Genomic DNA, 24,467 nt, shown 5'->3' with positions numbered 1-24,467 from the left:
TCCTCTCTTCTGGCTAATAAGACTTTCTGTTGCTCTTCTTGGCTGTTAAGTTTTTCCTACTCATGAAAGGAGCCAAAGGCGAAACTTTGTTGTTTATTTGAGAACGAGGAGAACCGCAGGTAGTACTTGAAGTCTAATCATTTACATTGCCCCCTGCCGCTGTCAACATCCCCATCTGTTATCATCCTCATGCCCATTTCCATCATCATAATTGCCATCCAGAGAGACCAAAAACAATTCAACAGAAACTATCATTTGCTTTGTGGTTGGAAACTTTGCTCATTTGCTGTCATGGCACAAAGTTTAAGCTTCAGGTTTAGATTTCTGTTAATGTTTTAACAGGGGGATTGACACTTTGATTTGTTGTCAGCGGAAGTAAGGATTGTGATTGGTTTCCTTCCAGGAAGAGAATGATGTATCCACAGCAGAATGGCCGTTGTAGGCTATGACTGAGAGAAGATACTTTTGTGGGAGATATTTGTACAGGGGGAGACATTTCTAACCACCTACGGATTGTAGAAAGTGAATGATATAGACAATGACTAGGAGATGAAGAGGATTTGAAGCGGGTTCTAGATGAAAGTCTCTGGATTCCATGTGTTGAAGGAAATCTATCACCTTCTTGAGATCTGGAAAGTTTCCTAGAGGATATTTAGCAGATTAACCATAAAGAAACATCTCTTAAGCCTATGGATTGTTCAAAAAGAAAGATGTGTTCCACGATTGAGAGTTTCAGAGGCTTCAGAGCAGATATACAGATTATATTTGCTGTATTTCTTATGAGAAAAGTGGACTTTGAAGCAATAATCTTGCAACAAGAAGATATACATATGTAGGCTCTAAAAAATAGATGAAAAGGCTCTGGAGCAGTTTCTGGGTCATGTAAAACCTTAAAATGTTCACAAGCGGAAGAAGTAGACTCTGATTAAGAGATGCCCCAAGGCTAAGGGAACTTTTCGAGCCCCATTTCAATGTAGAGGCCACTATCGTATGGGATTGATTAAGGCTTATAAACTGCTTCAAATAATCCCTTTGTCCAGAACCTCTCTCTTTATGCAAAAACTTTCCCCTCAAGGTGTTCATAGCTTAAGCAACTTAAAGGTGTCCTTAGGGTCTTCACCCAAGTCCTGACAGCTCCTAGCCTCTGGCATCGTGTCACCGCTCTAACGCGTATTTAAGTGGCCTACTCACTCAAACAGAAAAAGAGGCTCAAGACGAGGCAAAAGATTGGCCAAAGAGTAGGCGAAAGAGCCGCTGAAATCAAAGTTAAGCTCTTCTGCCGCTGCCTCCAAGAAGATGCTCCAGCGCTTAATGGGATGCGGTTTGAGAAGGGGCGTAAGGGCGAGCCAAAAAGGTCGCGGGGATTTGCCACAGAGCCAAAGCCCGTCTCTGCCTCTGGTGCACAAAAAAAGTTTGCTGTGTGCCACGCAAAGAGGATCAGAATGAGGCATGGGGCACTCTATCCTCTATCCTGTAGGGGAGCAGTAGTGTGTGCAACGCATCGTAAATGTTAAGTCAAAAATCTAGTTGGCAAATACTTTTGGCACTCAATGTGTGTGTGTGTGTGTCTGTGCGCCATGTAGGGGATAAGCTGGTGACTCCATCGCACTCTCTCTCTCTCTCTCTCTAGGGAATTATGCTTATAAGTTTTACTTCCTTCCACTTGAGATTCAAGCGCTTTGGGCGCTTCATTATTTGCACAATAGTTTTGTGTGGAAATACATTTCCACCCCAGGAAAAGCTGCTGCTGCTGTTGCTGTTGCTGTTGCTGCCTCATAACTTGTTATTGTCCCTGTTAACACATGTTGTATCTGGTAGATACTTTCGTGTCTGTCTCCGTCTGTCTGTCGTGCGTTGCGTGTGGCATCGTGTCTTCTGCTTTTATTTTTGTGCTCTGGGTAATTTGTCATTTGTTGGCAGCAGACACGATTCCAGGAGTCCTGGACTGAAACTCAATTGTCTCTTGTCTCTGCGTTGCTCCTTTTCTCTCGTCCTTTTTTGCTCTTATAATTTACGAGTCTATGTATGTCCTGGGCGCTTCTTTGCTCTATTTAATCTGTTTTAAATATGATTTAGTACCACTTGTCTGGCACTGAATTATGTCCCAGGGGATTTACAAGAAGGAGACGGAATTGGAGCGGAAATATCCTTCTAGTTGATAGATAAAGTTTTCTATCCTTAAGATATGAAACTAAAAGGGATTTGAGTGTATGGAAAGCATTTGAAAAGGGAATTTGTATCAGTATATATATTTTATAGCCAATATTTTCAGTACCTTCCATAGAGCCACAGAAATGGAAGGCTTTTGAAAGGCTAATATATCTTAAATATTATTATACAAAATTTATATAAATAATATAATAAATAAATATTTAGAAAATATCATATTTTTGGGTGAACATCTTTAAAAAGACATCTCTAAAAATATTTTAGTATATTTTTAACCCAAAACCACAATCTGTAAATCCTGAAATTCCCCTAAAAACATATTTTTTAATGTTAGACAATTATTTTGTAAGAGCTATATTTTAATTAAAAATTTTGAAAAGCTATGATTTTTTGTATACAAATTTTGAAATAAAAATTAATTAATAAATTTTCTGCTAAGAAATCTACACCTCCAAAACCCCGATTCCACATTTTATGTGCTCTACAGGAATTGTATACTAATTTCCATCCATCATTTCCGTCGATTTTCCATCTTTCAACTATTTTTCAAATAAAATCCCTGGCCAAAAATCAACTTCAACTAATTTCCACAAATAAATTTTTTGAATGCTCTTCGGAATCCATCATCTACCACCTTTAATCTATAATCTTTGACCCCATTCGGTAGTTGGAGAACTTCTCGATTGACCTTAATTTAAATATTTAGAGATTTCCTTTCATTCCAGACTTTTTCCCTGCCTTTCCTCACTCTTTCTCGTCTGCGAAGTACAACCTTTTAGGGGATTTGGCTGTCATTTTGTTATTGATTTTCACACAGAAAGGAACATTTTGGCCACCCCCTCGGCCCCCCCAAAAAACCTGTCGAAATAAATAAATGTGCAACACATAAAACTGAAAATCAAGTCGACAGCCTCCCCTCCCCTCCCCAGAAGCCGCAACAAAAAAGGGGCAAAAGTACAAGGAAAACTTTTGGTCGAAGAGAAGGCGGGGGAGAGCGGGGGATAGTATCTATTGTGTGGCATTTACAAGCAATTGAAGTGTGGCAAGCATCTCATGTAAGAGAGATAATGTTGCTTGTCCTTTAAGGAATAGTTTTTTTCTGGTGTTTTGGGCAAGGAAGGAAGGAAGGAAGGAACAGAAAACCCTTTTTGGCTGACAGCAAACAATACATATGCGGGCGGGCATCAAAGGGGTGGACCACTAAGAAAATACACGATAAAGAGTGTGGAGAAAGGGGCCGAAACACAAGATAAGGAGTGGAGGGAAAGGAGAAGGAGTAAGTGCACGAGGAAAGGACTAAAACAAGATGCGAATTGAGATCTCCGAAAAGATACGAAAATGTTACGAATTTGTGGCCAGTGGGGTTTCTGGTTAGTGAAATTCTTTAAATATTAAAATCTTGATTAAGTTAAATGGGCATTTAGGGGGGTGGTTCCTGGCCCCAGCAAAATCTGTTTTGTGCCCTCTACATTTTAGACATTTTATGCGCCCCTGCAAGAAAAAACATAAAATAAATTGAATTACATCTTTTGGCCTTTCACACTTCACAGGAGAAAACTTTTGATGGTTCAATTAGCACTCGCCAGTCGCCAGTCGACCAGCCAAGTGAGAAAACAAACAATTAAGCCCTAATTGAGCCCACATTCTACGACTGTGTCTGTGACTGTGACTGGCCTGTAACCCCAAGGACCCCAGGGAAAACTCTAAGGAAAAAGTATTTTTTTCATTTCATTTTCAATTTTACTTTTTTTCCTCCCTTTTTTTTTGCAGTCTCTGGGCTGCCGGGAAGCCTACTTAAGTTGTCATTTTGATTGCTTTTGAAGCTTTTTTAAGGCCCACGCTAATTTCTTTCTGTCCCAAGTCCCTCGCCCATCCATCATTTTGTCGCGGGGCTCTAACACAATTTTCCTCGGTTTTTTCTTTTGCACTGTTTCGCTTATTTAGATTTCCATGTGACACTTTTGTGCTGGAAAAAGCGAATAAAATTGAGGAATACCAAAATGTCTTTTTTGGGGCAGCATTGAATTATTAAGTGACACTGAGAGAATCATAAAGAAATGCCTCTCTGTCTCTCTGTCTCTCTCTGTCTGTCTCTGCTGTGGGTTTTCACTTGCACTTTATTAAATTGTCATCTCCACAGAGACAGAAAGACAGCGAGTATTCGAGGCAAAGAAAGACCGTGGCAACCTGATGTTGTATGAAATCTGTGCCATTTTATTTTTTCTTTCTTACAAAATGACATTAAATCCGATTTGAATTCAATTAGTGGAATGACAATTCGTGAATCCCGTGTCAGGCCCAGTTCTTTTGGTTTGCTTGGGTACAAAATAATGAAAAATGGTAGCAGAAATAAAAAGAAATATGCCACATTTTGGAGAGTTTTCTTTAAGCTGAAAAATATTAATAGAAATCTAGAAATTGTTATGGGAAGTGCTTATATTTATATTTATTTTATATATGTGTCTAATTATATTTATGTTGTTGTTATAATATTCATTTTCTAAGAAATCTTGTGCCCAGGAAAAGGTATATTTTTTTATGATTTTTTAAGCTGCCTGATGATTATATATTCAAGGGAAATATTTGACTAACAATGTGTACAGATATATGCGATTACTATCCTTCTTTTGAACAGGTCCCTCCTTTCGAAGTTCTCTCATCTTTAAAGCCTCTTAAGGTATTACATTTTTTTTATTTTAATATACCATATACTATATATTTCTCTTTCTTTTTCCTTCATTTATCAAACTATTTTTTAGCATAATCTTTTTTTCTTTTAGATCACATTCCCCCCTTGAAATCCTTTAAAATATCTTTATATTTTCTCTACAAAATTCCTTTTGCCACAAGCAGAAGTTCACTGACCTTTAATCGCCTTTTACTCACAGCAATAACCACATTTCCTTTTCGCCTCCCATCAACCACCCCATCGAACGCTTACCTGCAATGAAAAAATAGAAAAATAAATATTATTAAAAATATATTCCATCATAAAACATGACCATTAAATATTTAAAACCCAGTCTGTGGTCAGTAACGTGAAGAGGGGGAAAAAAAGTGGCCTTAATTTTTCCTTATGATTTCTTTTTGATTAAATATAAGTTTTGTGCGAGAAAAAGTTGTGGGACTTTGATTTTCAATTGAAAATGTTGTCCAACAAACAAAAAAAACAGCGGGAAAACAGGGAAAAACAGGGAAAACAGTGAAAAAGAAAAATAAAGAAAAGGAAAAGTTGCTCGTCATGTTCAGGAAATTAACTGAAGAGCAGCGGCTGGGGCATGGGGCAACCAAGCAACCATATGGCGTGGACATGCGACTTCTTCTAGGTCATATTGCGGTGCTCAAACTCCTCTCGAATTTCATTTCCTTTTCGCACACACTTCCCTTGGCAATTTTTCCGTGTTGAAGTATATATATTTTTTTTTCCATATTTCAAAGAATTTTTCCCACATTTATCCCGGGGGCGTTTTCCGGTAAACAAAGCCCACCGCCCACCAAAACAACAAGAGGTGCGACAAACGTAAAGTAACAAAAGTGAGCGCTAGCCAGAAATGAGCATGCAGGCAGCCAAATGAGATTTTTAGGTCAACAGAGAGAGCCGGTACAAGCCGGGAGCCGAGAGGAAGCCAGGTGCTGGGACGCTGGGAGTACAGGACTGTCATACGAGTACCACCAGTACGAGGCCAGGCCCTGCCGCCATGCCATGGGTTTTTTTGTGTCACTTTCCGCTCGACTTTCCACTTTCCCACTCATTTTCCAGCAGCTTTTTTTCCGAGTTTTACCTTTTTATAAACGGTACGAAATGGGTGTTTGAGGGGTGTATAGGTTTTGGGGGTAGGTGTGTCATGAACTTTCAATGAATGGATCAATGAAGGGGGCTATTCTTTGGGTTAATCATATATGACGACATTATCTGAGTTTACTCTAAAATTCTTTATAATCAGAGGACTTTTAAGGAGTGAGTGTAAGAAGTATTGTGGTAACCACAAACTTAGAGATATGAAGATCTTTTTTGGTTGGTTTTTATATGATGATATTATCTAACTATTTACAAAGATTAAGCATAATCGGATAGCTTTTAGAAAAATAAGTTTAGCACAGAAATCCTTGTGGTGACCAAAGTTTCAGAGCTATGGAGCTCCGTCTTCTCACGATTATATATAGAGATAATTATGTACCTCTTTTCCCAAGTTCATCATAATCCTACAACTTTTACAGACTGAATGAGAGATGACCTTATGGTAGCCAAAGTTTTAGAGCTATTGAGCTATACCTATAAAGATATCATCTACCTATTATCCAAAAGCTTTTATAATGGGATCATAGTGATCATTGTTCCACACATCCCATTCTCGTTGTTCCTTCTGTAAGAACTTCCCTTTGTACAGGGTGCACCTTGAGTCGATTTATTCACTCCCTCATAGCCTTGTTACTTGTTTCTCTCTCCGCTCTTCTGGTTGAACGCTTTGATGCTGTGCGAGACGGCAGTAACCCACTGAAGCTTTATAGGCTAAATAAATACCGCAAGCTGCCCAGCCCAGGTCTAGGACCAGGTCCAGGGGTGATGCGGGGTTCTTCTATAAGGGTTTCTGCAGGGCAGGGACTGGGGATGACATCACACTTTTGTGTGTTTGTGGGACTCTTGCCCCACGGGCAGGCCGTGGCCTCTTCGTGCGTGCGGCTTTAATGGAGCCAAAGTACGGGCGGGGGGAGTGGTGGTTTTTTTTGTTTTGTTGCCGCAATCTGTGCGTACACCTGTGCATGGGTATCTGTGTATCTGTGTGAATGAATGGGGGGCGTACGTGTGTGTGTGTGTGGCTGAGTGAAAGTGCATTGCATACTTATAGGCACTTTTGCGGCACATTAAGCGGATGACCTGAATTTCTGGTCGCCTGCTAATGATTTTCGGAGCACAAAAACGAAGAAATGGTAGAGCAAAGCAAGAGCCACCTCAAGGAGTGCCCCACCGAAAATGTGGCAGCCCCAAAATGTGACACACACACACACACACACCGAGAAGTGACGATGGAGGCTGACGAATGTAGGCCACCAAAAAGTGTGAAATTTTTAGTGGAGAGCAGTCAAAAGTCCCGAAGTAAATGTTCCATTAATATAGAAGGAAAAAAGAGGTATCTTGATGTCGAGGGACGTGTGCCTCGACAGCAGGCACCAAAAAGTATGCAACGAATTTTGTAAAAAGCAATACGATTTCTCTGGAATAATACTTGAGTGCTCTCCCCTTTTTTGACCCATATTTGTAGCAATTAATATTCATAGACCAAAGAAATTCCAGGCACAAACGGAACATACCAGAGGGCCTGCCAGTTACAGACAGAAAACGCCAGAGGCAGCCACATTTCAGTGGAAATCCAGTCAAAGATTTCCCATTTCCATATCCAATTTCAATTTATTCTTTTTCCTGGCAGCCTGGCTGGCTGGCTGGCACATCATTACCCAGTGCACTGCTGTGGCAATCAGAAACGAACTGAACTCTCTTTTGGCCCTAACTATGCTAATTTCAAACTCGTTTTGCGAGAAAATAACAAACTCACATGCAGCACAAGGAGGAGGCAGGATCCCAAGTAGCAGGCAGAGATTCCAAACAGTCGACGAGTCGACACTCAAATCACTGACGAGACTTGTTAGCACACAAATCCGCAGACAGTTAACTAAACCGACTGCGAATCGTGGCTCCCGTCCTCATATCTCTCGAGGGAGAGGACCTTTTCACTCCTCTTTCTCGCTCGTTCATATTTCCCATGTTGCATGTTGCTCTGGCAATGTAACAGCGATGAAACATTTTTTGTTTCTGTATGAGTATGAGTGTGTGTATTTTTTTTTTTTGCATTTTGCGGTTGCTTAAAGTTTCGTTTCCTTGCCAACAGAACACGTATACCACCACACGCATTCCCCTCCCTCTCTCTCTTTCTCTCTCTCTCGGCATATTTTCCTCTGTTACACAGCATATTTTGCTCTACAGCCATGTTTTGCTCCTCTGCGAACAGCAAAAAATCATGTTTTCTCAATGTACAACGCTGCGTATGTGTAATATACGATGGCCATAATGAATGGCAAGTGCTGTACGTACAGGCAGGCGCTGTACGGGTCAGCAGATATTCCTAGTTTTTGGGCAACATTTAAGGGAGTCTTGAAGAGCTGAACCCGTATGCCTTGCCATCCACAAAACTTTCATCTGATTAGCCTCCATGTCAGAGAGCCACAATCTATCCCTCAAACCGACTAGGACAAAAAAGCAAAGCCAAGGCCATAAATAATTGCAACTAATTTGGGGACAAGTTGTCCCTGCCACAGACACAGACAGACGATATATACTCCCCGTATCGTATGAGTAGGGGCTATGGAAAAACTAATAATGCCAATGACACACTGACATGTCGGTCCCACACGGATACAGACGCAGACACAGACACAGACACACTCGGGACTTGTGGGGCACACACACATGGTGGCATGGTGGCATGGTGACACATAATCACATAAAAGTAATGAACTCTGCGCTGAGCTTTCGCACTGAAAGGGTCCTTCATCTCATCATAATGGGGGGGCCACTAAAAGTCTGCTACACCTCTTTTTGCCATCTCTATCTACACTCTGCAGATGTATCCTCCCTCTACAGAGATATCTTCCCCTGTACATCTTCTTCGGTGTATCTGTATCTGTATCTGTCAAATGTAGCTCAAGCGTAAATGCAACAACTTTAATGCTTGTGCCGCTGCCGCTGCCACTGCCGCTACTGCTGCTGCAGGAGCAGCCAAGGAAATGTGAGGTCGCCAAAGCAGAAACACGACCTGAACCACAGGCAAAGCCAAAGCGAAAACCCAACGAAAAGCGGGAGAAAGGAGAAAAGAGAGCACACCCCTGGCTCACACCAGCATCGTAGACTCTGTCATCAACCCATGTTCGCTGGCGATGAAAAACTGATGTGGAAAAATGTGCAGAAAAATAAGGAAAACGGGGGAAAAATTACAGAAAAAAATACATATATATATATATATATATAAGCGATAAACGAAGATGGGATACGCTTGATTAAGATACGAAAACTTTTGGTGAAGAAAGTTGGAAAAGGGTTCGATGTAAAGGTGGGAGAGAGAGAGAAAGTGTGAAGAAAAAGAGAGGAATAGGTTTTATAGGAAGAGGAACACAAGATTCTTTAAAAAATAAAGCAGAGGTATTTAAAAATAAAATAATTGTTAAAAAAAAAAACTGTTTAAGGAATACCAGACTTTTATAGAAAAAAATATAAATTAAATTAAAATAATAAATAAATAAAATAAAAAATTATATATAAAATATAAATATAATATCATATAAAGTCTCAATTTACAAAAAAAAATGGCTTAGAAAGATCAGAATTTTATAAAAAAAAATATAAATTATATAAATTAAAAAATTAAATAATAATTTAATTAAATAAAAAAATTATATATATAATATTTTCCATGGTATATCAAATCTATGTCTTAACTAAAAATTTGTATCAAGATTTAAAAAAATAAAATTTCAAAACTTTAAAAAAAGCTTAAAAGAAAAAACACTAATTTTTAAACCAATATTTAAGTAGGGATGTATGTAGGTAAGCTTTATTGAAATAAAGTGAAAAGTGTATAAAATAAAAACCGATTTTTAGATAGGATTTTCTTTTAATAAAAATTCAGAAATAATTAACGGAAGTTACTAAAAATCTTAAATTTTTTACTGCACCTTCAACAACTATTTTTCTAAGCTTTACGACTCCTTTTTATTGGTTGGAAAAGTACTTAAAGTACTCCATTCCATGGAATCTCAAACCGATGGCTCAACTATAAGTTCCCCATAAAATTCATTAAAAAATAAAGAAAAAGAAAGAGTATATTGGTAAAAGCAACTAACGGTTTATTAGTATGTATGGTCACATGTCACTAACGGCGTCGTTGTCGTCGTCGTCCTTGTCGTTGCGGTTGGAAGCTCCTGCTGCTTCCAGGAAGCCCCATGTCCCTGTATCCCTGTCCCATGTCCCATGTCCCTGTCCGCATGCCTGTCCGCGTTCACGTCCGTGTGATGTGGTCATGTCATTGCGCTCTCGGCATGCTGATAAAAATTTTTAACAAACTTTGAGTTAACGACAGAGCGCGCCAACGTTCGTCCTCCTTTGGAGAGTGTGTGTTCTGTTATCCAGCTTTTAGTCATTCCGCCTCCCGATGCTCCTCCTGCTGCTCTTTCAGTTTTGAAAAATGGCCAAACACTATTAGCTTTTTGTCGTGGCAAAAGGATGAGAGGAGAGGTTTCCATCGGGAAAGGAGGAGCAAAAGCAACAGCAGCTACAGTCGGTATGAAGGAGGAGGAGCAGCTACAGTCGGGAGGAAGGAGGAGGAGCACCAGTCGGGAGGAAGGAGGGGGAGCAGCTTCTGTCATGAAAGGACGAGCAGCGGCAAAACTGCCAGCAATACAACGTCGAAAATATTAGTTGCAACATTTTTCGTGTCATAAAACTTTATTTTGTTTGCAGCCAAACAACAGCAGCAAAATAAAAGTAGGAAGAGAAAATTCCCATAAATTGTATCTGTAGAGCGAGCAAGGAATTCCATCACATCACAAACAAAAATCTAAGCCAAAATGCAAAAAATTTAATATCAAATAAAAATTCTTTAATAGAGGGAGGGTATTTGTTTATGATGTGAAAGATGTGGTTAATTTTGGTCCGGTTTTGGTAGCATTAAATAAGGGGAATACCAGAGAAAGATGAAAGATATATTGGAGGAAGCTTAAGAAAGATATGATTTTCAGATACTTTCAAGTGAAATAAAGATAGAGCAAACAAATTGTTCTTTAAGGAACAGGTTGAAAAAAATATACAAAAATGATATCCCTTTCCCAGAAAGTGAACCCAAAAATGTGCTTCATCTGCCACAGAAATCACTGCCCTCTGGAAGCTTTGTTTTCCCAGCAAAATCTTCAAATGAAAATCACATCCACATCCAAGCAACCTGTTACCATATCTCTTCCCCTGTAGCCACCCAACAAACCCTATTTCCCTCCAACTAGAAGCCAAGTAAATGTTTACCTTTAATATCCGTCCTGCCAAATCGAAGTTCTTTCTCCTTTCTTCCGCTCTGCTCTGCTCCGTGCCTAATCCTTGGGACCTGCCAGCAACAACAATCGAAAGGAAACAAAAGTCTTGGACTAAGCTTTTCCGTTAGCTGCTGTTTCTGTTTCTGTATCTGTTGCTGTTTCTCTTTTCAATTTTCCGCACAATCGAGCAAGAGACGAAGACAATGACAATGGGGAAAACTATGTGACAACTATTCCTCGGCAGCTGTCGCCCTCTGAGAGAAGGATGAGGGATCCCTAAATCCAGTTGCCATAAATAAGGAGACTTTTCAACACATTAAACACAATAAATCCCGAAAAATAAAGAGGGATACCCTCATCCCCATCCCCATCCCCATGACAGGGATAGGGGTGGGGTAGGGTAGGGGTTGGGGTAAAACTGCATCAAAGCTCAGAGAGTAATTGAGTGACGATGGGGCTGTCTGTCTGTTGTTGAGACAAAGCCGCAACACATTTGCCAGCATTAGCGAGATTGCAATTATCCTTTGGGCCTCCTCCTCGTTCCTAGTAGCAGAGAACAGTGCAGATATATAAGCCCCCAATGGCACTATAAACAAGAATTATGACAGTGAAACCCTTAAAGAGAAACAAAGAGAGGGAGCGAGAGATAAAGAGCATGAAGGAGAGATACAGAGAGAGTTCCATATTCCATTTGTTTTGTCTCTGTGTCTGTTACTCGAGTGACACTCTTTTGTACTCTAAAAGAGGGTACTATGATATTTTGCAGACTCTTGGAACCCTAAAGAAGATCTATCCCTATCAAATATATATTTTATTTATTCTTTTTAAAGATATTCCGCTGAAACTGCACTCAGTTTCCCTCGTATTAATATGTGTCTTCGGAAGCTTAAGTAATGGAATAATATATCATATATTTTCATAGCATAAATCGATTATAACTTGGTTTTTTCTTAAGATAGTTCCACCAATAGTTAGAAATATTAATTTTAAATAGTTCTAAACAACTATAAGAAATTTCACACAAATCGGAAACCTTTTTTATTATATATTTCCGAAAGAAAAAAGCGTATAGCTTTCTTTCTTATGAAAACAGTCAAATCATACTTTACAAATAAGCCTTTCATATATTTCCACACATTTCTTCAAATTTTCATAGAAATCGCCCGACTCTAACCCCCGAAAACAATGACACCCAAAGAGTATTCACATTTCTGCATAGAAATCGCATATTTTTCCTTTTGTTTTGACTTTGATGCAGTGCACTCGACAAATGTCAAGTTTTTCATTCTCTCCTGCATATCTTTTTCTCCTTCTGACTGTTGCTTTTCCTTTCATTCTGTTTGTTTGGCTATTCCCTTCTTATCCTTCTGTTTGTGTTGCTCTCCTTTTTGGAAAAGTCAACTACTAATAATCCTTAAAGTGTCAACATCCCCACTGGCTTAAAGCGCCTTACAGAGGACACAAAAAAAAACCGATATACTTTTTTCGAGTGAAAGTTTAGTTCAAGTGAAATTGACATTTAGGCCGTAAATTGCATATCGATGCAAATTTCGTACGGGCTTTCCTTGCTCCTTTCTTCTCCTTTTCCTTCTCCTATGTGTGTTTGCATGTCATTCAATCGAATATTCTACTCTTGTCATCAGGCAACCCAATTTTCCTAACGTTCTTCGTTGCTTCTCATCCTGCATTCTGCATCCTCACCGCCTTACACATGGCCTTGCCTTTGGTAGCAATTTCTTTTTTCACATCATTTTATTTTGCATTTTTCCTTGTATTTTCCTTGCATTTTCCTGCTATTTCTTTTCTGCATTGTGCTGCTTGCACAATTCAATTTGGCAAAATGTAATCGATGCTAAGATGTGCAACGAAAAACAAGGAAAATTTAGCTCTTTTGGGGATGCAAATATTCCACAAAACTCAAAATAAAACTGTGTAACCAAATGAAATGTTAGTCAGAGAGTGAAAAGGCAAATATTTGCTGGATTTTAGTTAAAGTTTGTCAATTAATTTTTTTTTTAAAAAATGAATATTTATTTTAAAATATGAATAAAATACTTCAGAAAATTTGCTTTGGAAGGAATTAAATTAGATTAAAAAAACACAAAAATGATATGTATTAGAAATTTTTAATTTTTTTTTTAAATTTGTGAACAAAAAGTGAATAAAAACCTTAATTTTGTTAAAATTACACAATTTATTAGATCTTTAAAAGAAATGTAGATGGAATTTCTCAACATGCAAATTCTGCCATTTATTTATTCTGTCTTAAAAGTGAAGTTTATATGACATTAATAGTGTTTTTGTTGAAATTAAATGAATAAAAGTTCAATAAAAATTTAAAAATAGTACAAACGGGTGAAAATATATCTAAAAAAATATCAATGAATATCTCAGTATTTTTCTCACCTAGTTACCCAAAAAAAAAACCATCCATTCTCCTGCCATCCACGCCGTTTTCCTTCCAAAGAAATCATTAATTCTCAGCATAATACGTTCCTTCCTTAATTAAAGCTCCACCACAGGGCAGACACACACACACACACACACAGACATCGTTAACTGGCATATCGGCAAAGGTATTCCCCAGAAACTCTCACTCCCACACCCTTCGATTGCAATCAATCAAAAACTGCAATCAAGACCAAAAATTGATGCAATATACAGACTAGACTCCCACGCATACATATATGTATATATATATATAAATATTTCCACCCTTTAGACAGATCAGATATATGCATAATGCACATATGTATATTCTTTTGCCGCACTTAATGGCGGTATGCAAAAAAAAAACCACAAACGAGTTGCGGTATTTTGCACTCTTTTGCACTCTTCTGCACGAAAAGCGGGGTAAGGCCATTCCAGAGGTAACATTAAAGTAATTGCATCCAATTTGATTTCATCAGAGGGAAGGAGGAGCGGAGTGTCCTGCCTCCAGGATTACACCAGGATGAAATCAGCAGACCCTACTACTATTGTCTGTTGCCCGTGCTGGCAGTTGAATATTCTCATTAATGAAGCTGCCATTCAAACGCATACGCGAAAAATCAGTGAGGAAAATAAAGGAACATTTTGAACCCCGTACAAAATTGAGCTGTTGCATATGGCCCCCATAAAGTGGCAAGGGTGCTACCCCGTTGAATGCATTTTCGTTTCCTTTTTCGTTCTTTTTTTATTCGTGATTTTCCTCTCGTTTCATTTTTGTTGTATCCATTTTCCAACAGCATTTGCATAGCACTCTACACTATCCTCCCAATGCCGCCACGCACTACCAGGGCTAGGGGCAGCAGGGGTGTCTTCCAGCAATTTCCATCGTAACGTAACCCAGTTGCACCTGAAAAACGCCCCGAAGTTTGTTAGTTTGTTTGCTTCCCGCCGCTCCTGCCGCCTGCCCCTTGATGCTGCCGTTGCTGCCAGAGAAAATATGTCAAAAATCAGCTGCGGAAAAAAATTGGAAAAGACAAGAATCTGCCTTCGATTGCCTGCAGGTATTTTTTTGAGAAACAGAGTTGGAGAGTGGAGGTGGAGGTAGCCCCCTACCATATGGTATATGCACTTTGTTGTGTTGTGTACGAGTATATTGCAGCTGACGCGCCCTGTCAGAGGAGATGCTGATGCCGAGGCGCCTGAAAGTATGCAAACGATTTTCGTTTTGCGTTTCGCCCGTCTGTCGGATCTCAGATCTCTCGTTTTTCGTTCAAACAGCAAATACTTGAAAGAAAATGAAATTGTTAAATCTTTTTTTCGCTGTTTTCTGGCGCTGAAGCTAATCTGGGAACAATCTTTGGATGGTTTTTTGATATCAACATTCTTTGGTAGGCAATTTGCAGAGGGCACATCCAAGAATGATTCTATCAGAGAAGGGGTTATTTTTTTATACACATTTTTGTCTATCAAATGAGGTTTTTTTTTAGATGGTAAAATGTGTTTTTTCAGATTTTCTTTGCCAGTAAATACTTATTCGTCTATTAAAGACTTTCGCATAATTTTTTTATCAGAAAACCAAAGAAAACTTTAACTTGTCAGGCAGCAATGTTTGTCGCTCTTTTAATCTATCTATCACCTCCTTTTCTTTTTTACTATTAGTTTTCTATTTAAGTTCCATTATTTTTATAAATATCAAGGGAATTTATGATACGAATTTCCTGGAATTTTTCCTTTAATTTAAATTGCATATTAATTGCAGAAAATTTCAACAGCAACGCAAAGGTTTCTGAATTATTAATTTTATTTTCAGGAATATTTAAAGCCATAACTCTCTTTACACCAAAATTAAATGAAAAAACTTTATATATTTTATATTCAATATATCCTTTGGGGTAGCCGCTCAATAATTTGATTCAATTTCCGTAGATTAAGCCGCAGTCGGAGCCTACTTTTCAAGTGGCTTAAACGGATGAAGCGCTGCCGCTCCGTTTTCCCCAGAATTTCTCCCTGACTTTCTCTCTCTCCCTCTCGCTTTGTGCGAGTAATGAAGTGCTTTAAATATTAAAACCAATTTACGCGACAACATACGCATGTTATGATGCGTGTTGCCACCAGTTGGTCCTCCCCCCCCAAAAAAAAAGGGAAGCAGCTGACATATTTCCAGGGGAATGTGGGTCTCTGGCCGGCCGGCTGGTGTGTCCTTCGTGTCCTGTGTTCTGGTAAACTTTTGCAATTAATCAAGATAGACCATAGAGAGACCCAGAGAGTGGCTGCTGCTGGCAAAAGTGGAATGAACATCGCAATTTACATGGTGCCGAACATATGGCCCCAGACTCTGTTCCACCTGGGGCCTGGCCTGGCCAGGGGCAGGGTAGGCGACAAAGATTAATAATAATAACTGCGACTAGCGCCCAGCGGTTGGTCAGCAAGTGGCATAATCATGATTTATGGCATGCAATTAATAAGCGACATGGCCAGGAGTCGGTCCGACGGGCCGCAAAGAGCTTTGAGCCCCCAATTGAATGGCTGTTGACAATGTGGTGGGCAGTGGTGGCCGGACTCCAGAATCTCACACCTGAAAAGCCGCACTTTCAACGCACGACAATTGCAATTATTTTAAGCACGCACTTTGCTGGTTATTTCTGCGGTCAAAATGTGGAAAGAGCCGGGACACTGTGCTACAAGTTGAAGAGACAAAATATTGAAGGAAAAGGGAGGTGTAGAACGAATAGAGAAATGTATAAGGAGAAGGGATATTTCATATATTTCTCATTAAAAAAATTCTTTAAAATCCCTAAAAAAAATAATCCAATTTTTTCAACAGTCAGTAACTTTTTTGTCGATGCACACAAGATGCCTCCTTCTTCCTCATTTTCCTTTATTATTTCTGCAAAAAATCCCATCCACAAACAACTTTTCAAACAATCTCCCCCGCCCTTCCTCCATCAGCTGCAAAATACTCGGAAAATCCTCTTTTGTTGCGCACAGACACGACACAAAAACGAATCGGGGGGAAAACTCATGTAAATTGGCTTATCGCCAGCCATGTTGTCCAGTGTAATTAACCGCAATGTCCGTTATAGTAATTAAAAAGTTATTTTTTGGGTTTTCACGCCTCTACAAACATCATTCGCGTGCGTGTCGGCGCATCGGTGTGACTGCATGTGTGCGTGGGAGGGGGGTACACGGCACAATAAACATTAAAAGCCACAAAATTGCATTTGTTAATTGCCAAGAGGCACAAAAGTGAATTCCATGTGAGGGACAATGGTGTCGGGGGTCCTGTTAAGCTGCTGCGAAACGATATATTTTGTATTTTGTACCAAAGGTGTTTGATATTCGGTATATTTTGGCATTCATATAGTCTAAATTGGGTTTTCAGGTGCAAGGTGCAAAATAATTACAAATACTAAAAATACTGAATAATACCAAATAAAATACAAAAAAATACTGAAAAATACCAAGTTAACTACTAACTCTAATAAATATAGTAATTCGTTTTTTTTCTTATAAAATACATAATATATTAAAATACATACTAAAAAATACTAGCATAAATACTGCCAATGCAAATAGTAAATATATACTAAAAAATACTGAATAAAATACCAATAATGTCTCAAATATTAAAATAAATACTAGATTTGCTAAATATACTAAATATTCATATTAAATAAAATACTAAAAATACCACAAAATTCACAAAAAAATACTAAGAAGGCTTGATATTTCTTCCCAAGAAAATGGCTATTTTTCCCCAATAGAAGAAACCGATTGAACAGTACTATTTATACTACTATTCCATCGGGCTAAGCGTTAATCAAACATTTGTATTGCTTAAACTATCCCCACCATATATTCCCTCACAAACCATCGGTGAAAAACGCAACGTGTAACAGCAGTCGGTGCTCTTTAGTTGTGCGAAAAGCTAATTAAAATAAATGTCATTTTGGGCCCATGACTGTCAATAGTCAAAATGGTTGGTTAGCCTGGTCAGTGCGTTGATTTTGCACTTCATTTGCAAAACAAAAGGGGCGCAGGGGCGGCGGGGCGGAGTTTTTCCAGAGAGAAGGTCTGCTGCTGTGGCTGGCAGTGTAGCTAAAATAATTACTTTGTAATGTAAATTGTTAAATGGTTTAAATGTGGAATTGTTGTGTTTGTGTGCGCGGCATGCGACAGGGCAGGAGCATGGACATGCAATTACTTTAGATCCCTGTGTAATTGTTTGCAATTGCATTATGAATGGGGTAGCACTATGTTTGCCTTTTTTCGGTAGAAATACCAGAGAAATATTCTCTAAATAAGTTGCCTTTAGGCCAAGAAATTGTGTGTTTAACTTCTGTCACTCCTCTCTCTGTGAATATTTCTCTCTGTGGAAAATCTCTTAAATTAGTAATCTAGGTTTTAATGTTTATGCAAATTTTGGTTTCACTTTAATTGCTAATTGGCATCATTTTGGGCATCAGTTATGCAAGGAGACATTTCCACAATTTCCATAACTAATTGGCTGAAATCTACATCAAATATACGTTCAAGAGATTTCCAGCTAGACGAAGGACAGTGCAAGGCAAAAGTATTAGGCAGGTAATCGATAAGTGTAGAGCAACTATAAAGTTGAAGATAGATTTCTATCTTAGAAGTGCACTTTTGAATAGATTTACCTCCCATTTTGTAGAAACACATCTTAAATTCCTTTAATCTCCGTCCCGCACTGTATGCTGTGTGTATTTATAGTAGAACAGGCAGTCACATAAACTCAATTTGAACATTTCATGTTTCGCCCAGGAGCGGCCCCACAAAAAGGACTCTCGAACACTGAAAACCACATGCGTACATTTTCGTACATAAATTTAAATTAGACCCGAACATCCCCAGTAAAGGACTCGGCATGAGCGATAAGCCCACAATTAGAACTAGTTCCCATTTGTCATTAGCAATATTGTTTTATGTATAGAGAACAGGGACACAAAGGACCAAGTAGGGTGACTAAAAAAGGTGTTATTAAAACACCAAAGAAAGGGGTAGACAGTGCGCCATTTCCGTTTCGGTCCCACATCGGCTTGAGCCACATTTTGAGGTGCGACACACGTCGAAAGGGCGATGGATCTACGATGATTATCTCGGACATTTTCAGGATTTTCGTGACTTGATTATTTCACCACCAGCTCCCATTCCCGGCTTTTGTGGGTGGCACAAAATGTTGATTAAAATTTCAATTTTGGCTTTGGCCAAAGATTAGTTTACTTGACGGTAGGAAAATGACTTTGTAGTTTATTAAAATTAATTGGCTTTGAGCACAGTTTTGGTTGGAAAATTGATAGGAATTGATGCCACTCCTCCACTCCTCCACTCCTGACAACTAGCAATTTAACTTTCTGGATCATTAACTGATTTGATGGCTTTTTGGCCCTGTGTGGAGCGGAGACACAGTTTTGGCCACCGACAGATAAGCTTGTGCGGTGTGTGTAGTGACCGACCTCCGACCTCCGACCCGCCCGGGCTTGCAGGTCATTTCGATGATGATGAATTATGTACGGCAATAAAAATTATCTGTTTAATGCTGATGAAAGGGGAGGGGGGATGAGAGCAGGTCTATCTAACTCAGAAGGTAAACATAGGTTAGGTAAAGACATTTAAGGTTTTCCAATTACAAATATTCTATGGGTTTAAAGATGAAAAAGAATGGCGTTTGTATACATTTTTGAGATTTAGCGAGGTTTTATAAAGTTTTCCAGGGAAATGGCATCGAAATCGAATAAATATCGACAAATTTCGATGAAAGATCAATCATAATCGATCAAATTTCAATCATAATTGATAAAATATTGATTCACATAGTTAAATATGCGATTAATCTATGAAAAACCGATATGATTGTTGATATATCGATGATATGTAGTTAAAAATAGATGACATATCGATCAGTTATCGATCAATAATATAATGATCAGAATATATGAAAAATATGAATAAATATCATGATAATATGATTGAATTATTGAAATATCAATAAACTGGTCAAAAAAATTATCAGAATCATTGAAGTATGTCTTGTAATCGACCAAAATCGAATAAATATCGATCAAAATAATTTGAATATCAATAAAATGTGCATATTCCCGCCTAATGCTGGACTTACTCATTAAGTTATAGCCTATGATGAGCAACACGAACGTTTTACATACCTGAAAAAAATAATTTTAGAATTAAAATAAATATAAATTTATATTAAATGGGATTTAAGTAAACTAAAACGAAACATAAACCTGCTGCTGACTAATAATAATCTAATAATAATCTATAATCACCTGACTCAAGCGATCCTGGCTATCGATGATATCGATAAACAATCGCATGCGATCATCGAGTATCTGAAAGCCGTTCCTCGGCTGAAGCAGCAGATTCTGTACCGCATCCCTGATGCTGCCAGGCGTTGTGCTGCACGAACTGCTGTCGTCGCTGGTGAAACCATTTTGATACTGCTGCTCTCGCTGCTGTTCCCGGTGCTGGTGTTGATGTTGCAACGTGGCATGTTGCTGGTGAGTCTGCTGCTGTTGCAACTTCAACTGCAACGAATGCTGTCGCAGGGCCTCGGAACATTTGCGCAAATAATCGTAGGAACCTTTCGATTTGTACTTGTCGGCCATGGCCTGAAAGCTATCCAATATCTCATTGAAGTCCGTCAGCAGGGGGGCCGTTGAGGGTGTCGTTGTGGCACTCGATGCCGTCGTCACCGAACCCAAAGAACTGTTCGACTTGGACATCACCATTTGCTGGAGCTGCTGCTTGGGCGAGGTGCTGTACAGCGGCGAACTGGTTATGACCCGCAGTTCAGAGGTCAGAGAGGTGCATCCATTGGCGGCCAGGGCTTTGAGGCTGCCACTGCTCGCGGAGCTGGTAACCGCTTTGCTGGGACTCAGGGCCTGCAGGTCCTCGCTCATTAATCGCAGATTATCGGAGATCTGATGGAAGCTCTCGGATGTCACAAGGGAATGCTCCCGCTGATCCAATTTGGCATTGGTTCCTCCCGGCAGGATGCTGCTCTTGGGTCTCCTTCTGGTGGGTAAGCCCCCATTCGTTTGTCCAGCGGGCAGTCCTGCTGCTCCTGCTCCTGCTCCTGCCACGATCACTGGCGTACCCGATGTCACATCTGGCATTTGCAATGGCTTCGATATGAACGAATCCAAGGTCTGGGAGTTGCTCATCTTTGGTTTGTCCACATTTTCAGGTATTTTATTGGCGCGTATTGCATCCAGAAATTGTCGCAGTTGATCTGAAGGCGTGGGCGTGGCTTCCTCGGCCTTTATTGGTGCCACAGCAGCAGCAGCAGGAGGATTCGGAATCGGATTCTGAGGATTCTCTCCTGCCGCCACATTCCTTTTCAATGTGGATGTGGGTTTAAGTACATCATCGGGCATATGTTGCTGATACTCCTGCCGCATGCTGCTGCGAATGTTGTCCAAAAACAGCCTCAATTGATTCGAGGGGGTCTGTGCCTCATTCGCCTGCGTCGTGGAGAGTGAGGCCAGGGATTTGCTCACAATCTCCGGTGATATCATATTCGGTTGAAAGTTGTTGTTCAGATTGGGGTTCGTGGCACCGCTGATGCTGTTGCAGGATGTCGGTGTGAGCAGATTGAGATTCGTTTGGCTCTGCTTCGCCAGCTGCTGTTGGCGCTTCAGTTCCGAGAGGAGTTTCGCCTGCTCCGAGTACTTCCGAACGCTCTCTGTGATGGTCCGCAGCTGCTCCGAATAGGCCCTCAATTGGTGCTCGAGATAGGCCTGATCGGGCGCCGGGGCCGCATAGCTTAGGGGTCGCGTCTGCTCCATCTTTGAGTTGCTTTCGGGCTCTTGAAAACTTATCGAATGCCGCATCATATTCACCTGCCCCGCAGCGGGACTCATGGGCGTTGTGGAGAGCATATTATCCGTGCTGTTGCTCTTTTTGGGACTCTTTTGGCGGCTCAAAGTTCCATTATTATTCGTGTTTCCATTGGGAAAGCGTCGCAGGGGTATGGGAGGCGCCTCTGGCTGTACTCCTCCTCCGGCTCCTCCTCCCACCCCATTGAAACGATCTAAGCTTCTGGGTCTCTGGGTTCCATTGCCATTTAGTGTCCCATTCATGGTGCCCTGTTGCTGCTGCTGTTGCTGCTGCTGCAGTGGGGGTCTGGGAGTGCTCTGTGATCTACGTGGCACCACAGGTGCCACTCCTGCAGCTCCCGGCGTCCCTGTCTTCCGATGGAGTGGCACTGGTGGCGCCGGTTGTCCATTTGTGGGACTCTGTCTGTACTGCTGAAAGATGGCTGCGTATAGGGATTCCTTGTCCACTCCATTGGATGCCACTGTGGCCGTGGCGGCTGTCACAGCATTCCTTAGTTGCTGCTGCTGCCGCGACAGTTGCAACAAGCGCTGCTGCTGCTGTGCATTGTAGTCCACGAACCCGGAGGTGGAGCTGGAGCTGGAGCTGGAGGATGGAGGGCCACCGTTTCCCACGGCTATGCTGTGGGGTCGCTGCTTCAGTCCGCGGAGTCTCGAAGGCTCGGCATATTCGGGCATTTCATAGTTGCTGCTGGCCACAGAGTTTGCTGCTGCTGCTGCTGCGGCTGCCACTGCTCCCGGTGGCGCCTTCTCTGTGGGCGAGGGGCTATTCAGAAAGGGATTGTTACCCTTCAGAGCAATGGGCTGTGCCGCTCCTGGCAGTCCTGTGCTGGGCAACATGCTCGTCAACTGTGGCGGCGGCCCTGGCGAATTTTGTAGCAATTGTTGCTGATGTAAATGTTGCTGCTGTAGCTGCTGCTGCTGCTGCTGCTGTTGGGTGCTTCCCGGATACAGTAGGGATTCGCTAATGTGCAAATCCAATTCATGGGCATTCGGTTTCGCGTAGATTGTTGTCGATCGCATGGGGGGCGTGGCTGCCGCTGGATAGCCCGTAATACGGAAACCATTCATGTTGTTGCTGCTCATCGATTGAGGAGGATGATGTTGCTGTTGTTGTTGCTTCTGTTGTTGCTGTTTGGCACTTGTTGTCATGGCGCGTACTTTTCCTTTGCTGACGCCATCAATCAGTCGATCAATCAATCAATCAATCACTGATGTTTGCTTTTTTATTCAATTTAATTGCACTTCGAGGTGCAATTATTGAAGATTTACTGGGAGAGAGAGCGTACAAAAAACAAGGCGATGCTGTACTCTCGAGAGTTGTTTCCATTTTCCGAACAATTTCCCAGAAAATGTAAATGAAAACAAGCCGCTCTCTGTGTACCCGGGAAAATATTTGTGGCAACTGTGTACTCGAAAATGCAACAATCAATAAATCTACTCTACTCTACTCAAATTTGTGAGCCCAGGAATTATGCTAATGGCTTCAAAGGCAAACAATATATGTTTTACATGAAAATAATCACCCAACAATTGAATGCCAAAGGAAAACCCCTGAAAATCCCTGCAGAAATTTACATTAACTGGAAAATAAATCAAAGGCAGCGGAACTCGAGAAATACCTGAAGAGTAGGCCAACAATTTGCTCGGAGAAAATGTCCACACGAAAACTTCAAATTTGAGTTTTCCGTGTGGTTTTCCTTTGTCACAAAACTATTCATGAGAATTTTACGTGTGTGTGTGTGTGTGTGTGTGTTTGTCCCCAAGAACAAACATTTACACGCTTTAGAGCATAAATGCCCCATAAAGGGAAATGGTATCGTATGTGGGCTGATGCTGCGGTTGTCAGGGCTTGGGGCTCGGCACAAACATAAATATTTAATAAAAAATGCGCATAAATTATACAAAACAAATTCGAAATAAGAAAACAAACTAAATGAAACGAGACAGAGAAAGGCAGTGTGAAAGGATAAGGGCTGATAAATACATGTGCCATGAGGGAAATAAACGCGAACATGTAACCAAATGCACAGAATCGTATGAATATTCCGTTGGAAAAGAGGCAGGGAAAAGGGTAGCATCAGGGGGGAGTAAGAGGAGGAAAGAAGTGGGTAAGAGTTAGGGAAAGAAAGAGGCGAATGGAGTGCGTAGATTAATTTACATGACTCCAAAGATGGGCAACAGGCCACAAACCCAATTACACTTGGAGAAATTTCTAAAGCGAAATCAAAGCGAATTTTCATTAGACAAAAGTGTGGAAAGTTGGCCAAAGAATAACCTATTAATATACCCAAAAAAAAAAAGATATATAGTAAACGGTTGAACCGCCTCTATGGCCTTCTGTTTAAGATGGCTTTAAAAAAGCCACAATTGGTCCTCAATTTCAGGCATTTTTTCGGCCTTAGAGCCGGAAGATCCCCTTAATTAATCAATGAAAATCAATTTCAGACATTTTTCGGTAGATTTGATTTGAAACTAACAAAAGTAAATTAATTCATTTTTTGATTAAAAAATATTTTAAAATTCCTGAAATTTATGCAACGGGAAACTCCCTCCCTCAAAAAATCACAGCTCGTTTCCAAAAAGTATTTGGTTCGTTGTCGTTGCCTGATATTTTACTCATATCGAAGCTAGTGAGCCGGGGGTTTATTTGATAGAAATATTCCATTCATCCTTTTCTTAGTTACCCAAAACCCTATCCCATGCCCTGCCTGGTGTTACTCCTAGGAAAACCCTTCCAACCAGCATTTTCCAAGCCCTGTAATCTACATTTTCTAATGACAAATCCATGTCTGTATTGTAATTAATGAAATTGTCATTTATGTACATTATTTCATTGATCAGGTATTGGTCAATCCAAAAACATATCCATGTCAATAAACCTGTCACAGAGAGAGAGAGAGACAAACATGCTACCTG

The 24,467-nt window shown here is 40.3% G+C and overlaps 1 protein-coding gene across 24 annotated transcripts in view; it reads right to left on the bottom strand.

Moving 5' to 3' along the window:
* Window positions 1–24,467, bottom strand: part of Dys (Dystrophin) — a 177,817-nt gene that overhangs the window by 73,598 nt on the left and 79,752 nt on the right. For 2 of the 24 annotated variants that reach the window (XM_015182904.2, XM_033381385.1), the window contains one exon: window positions 19,980–22,819. The exons of 21 other annotated variants lie outside the window; for them this stretch is intronic. In XM_015182904.2, coding sequence (XP_015038390.2) covers window positions 19,980–22,700 — 2,721 coding nt within the window. In that variant the 5' untranslated portion in view covers window positions 22,701–22,819. Of the gene's footprint in view, window positions 1–5,071; window positions 5,111–19,979; window positions 22,820–24,467 lie in introns of those variants that run through there. One more of the 24 variants, XM_015182896.2, reaches the window with a different exon arrangement.

Source organism: Drosophila pseudoobscura, chromosome 2, assembly GCF_009870125.1.
Source record: "Drosophila pseudoobscura strain MV-25-SWS-2005 chromosome 2, UCI_Dpse_MV25, whole genome shotgun sequence".
In the NCBI taxonomy this organism is placed as follows: domain Eukaryota; kingdom Metazoa; phylum Arthropoda; class Insecta; order Diptera; family Drosophilidae; genus Drosophila; species Drosophila pseudoobscura.
The sequence above is the reverse complement of the archived record's forward strand: the minus strand, read 5'-3'. Positions and strand labels throughout refer to the sequence as shown.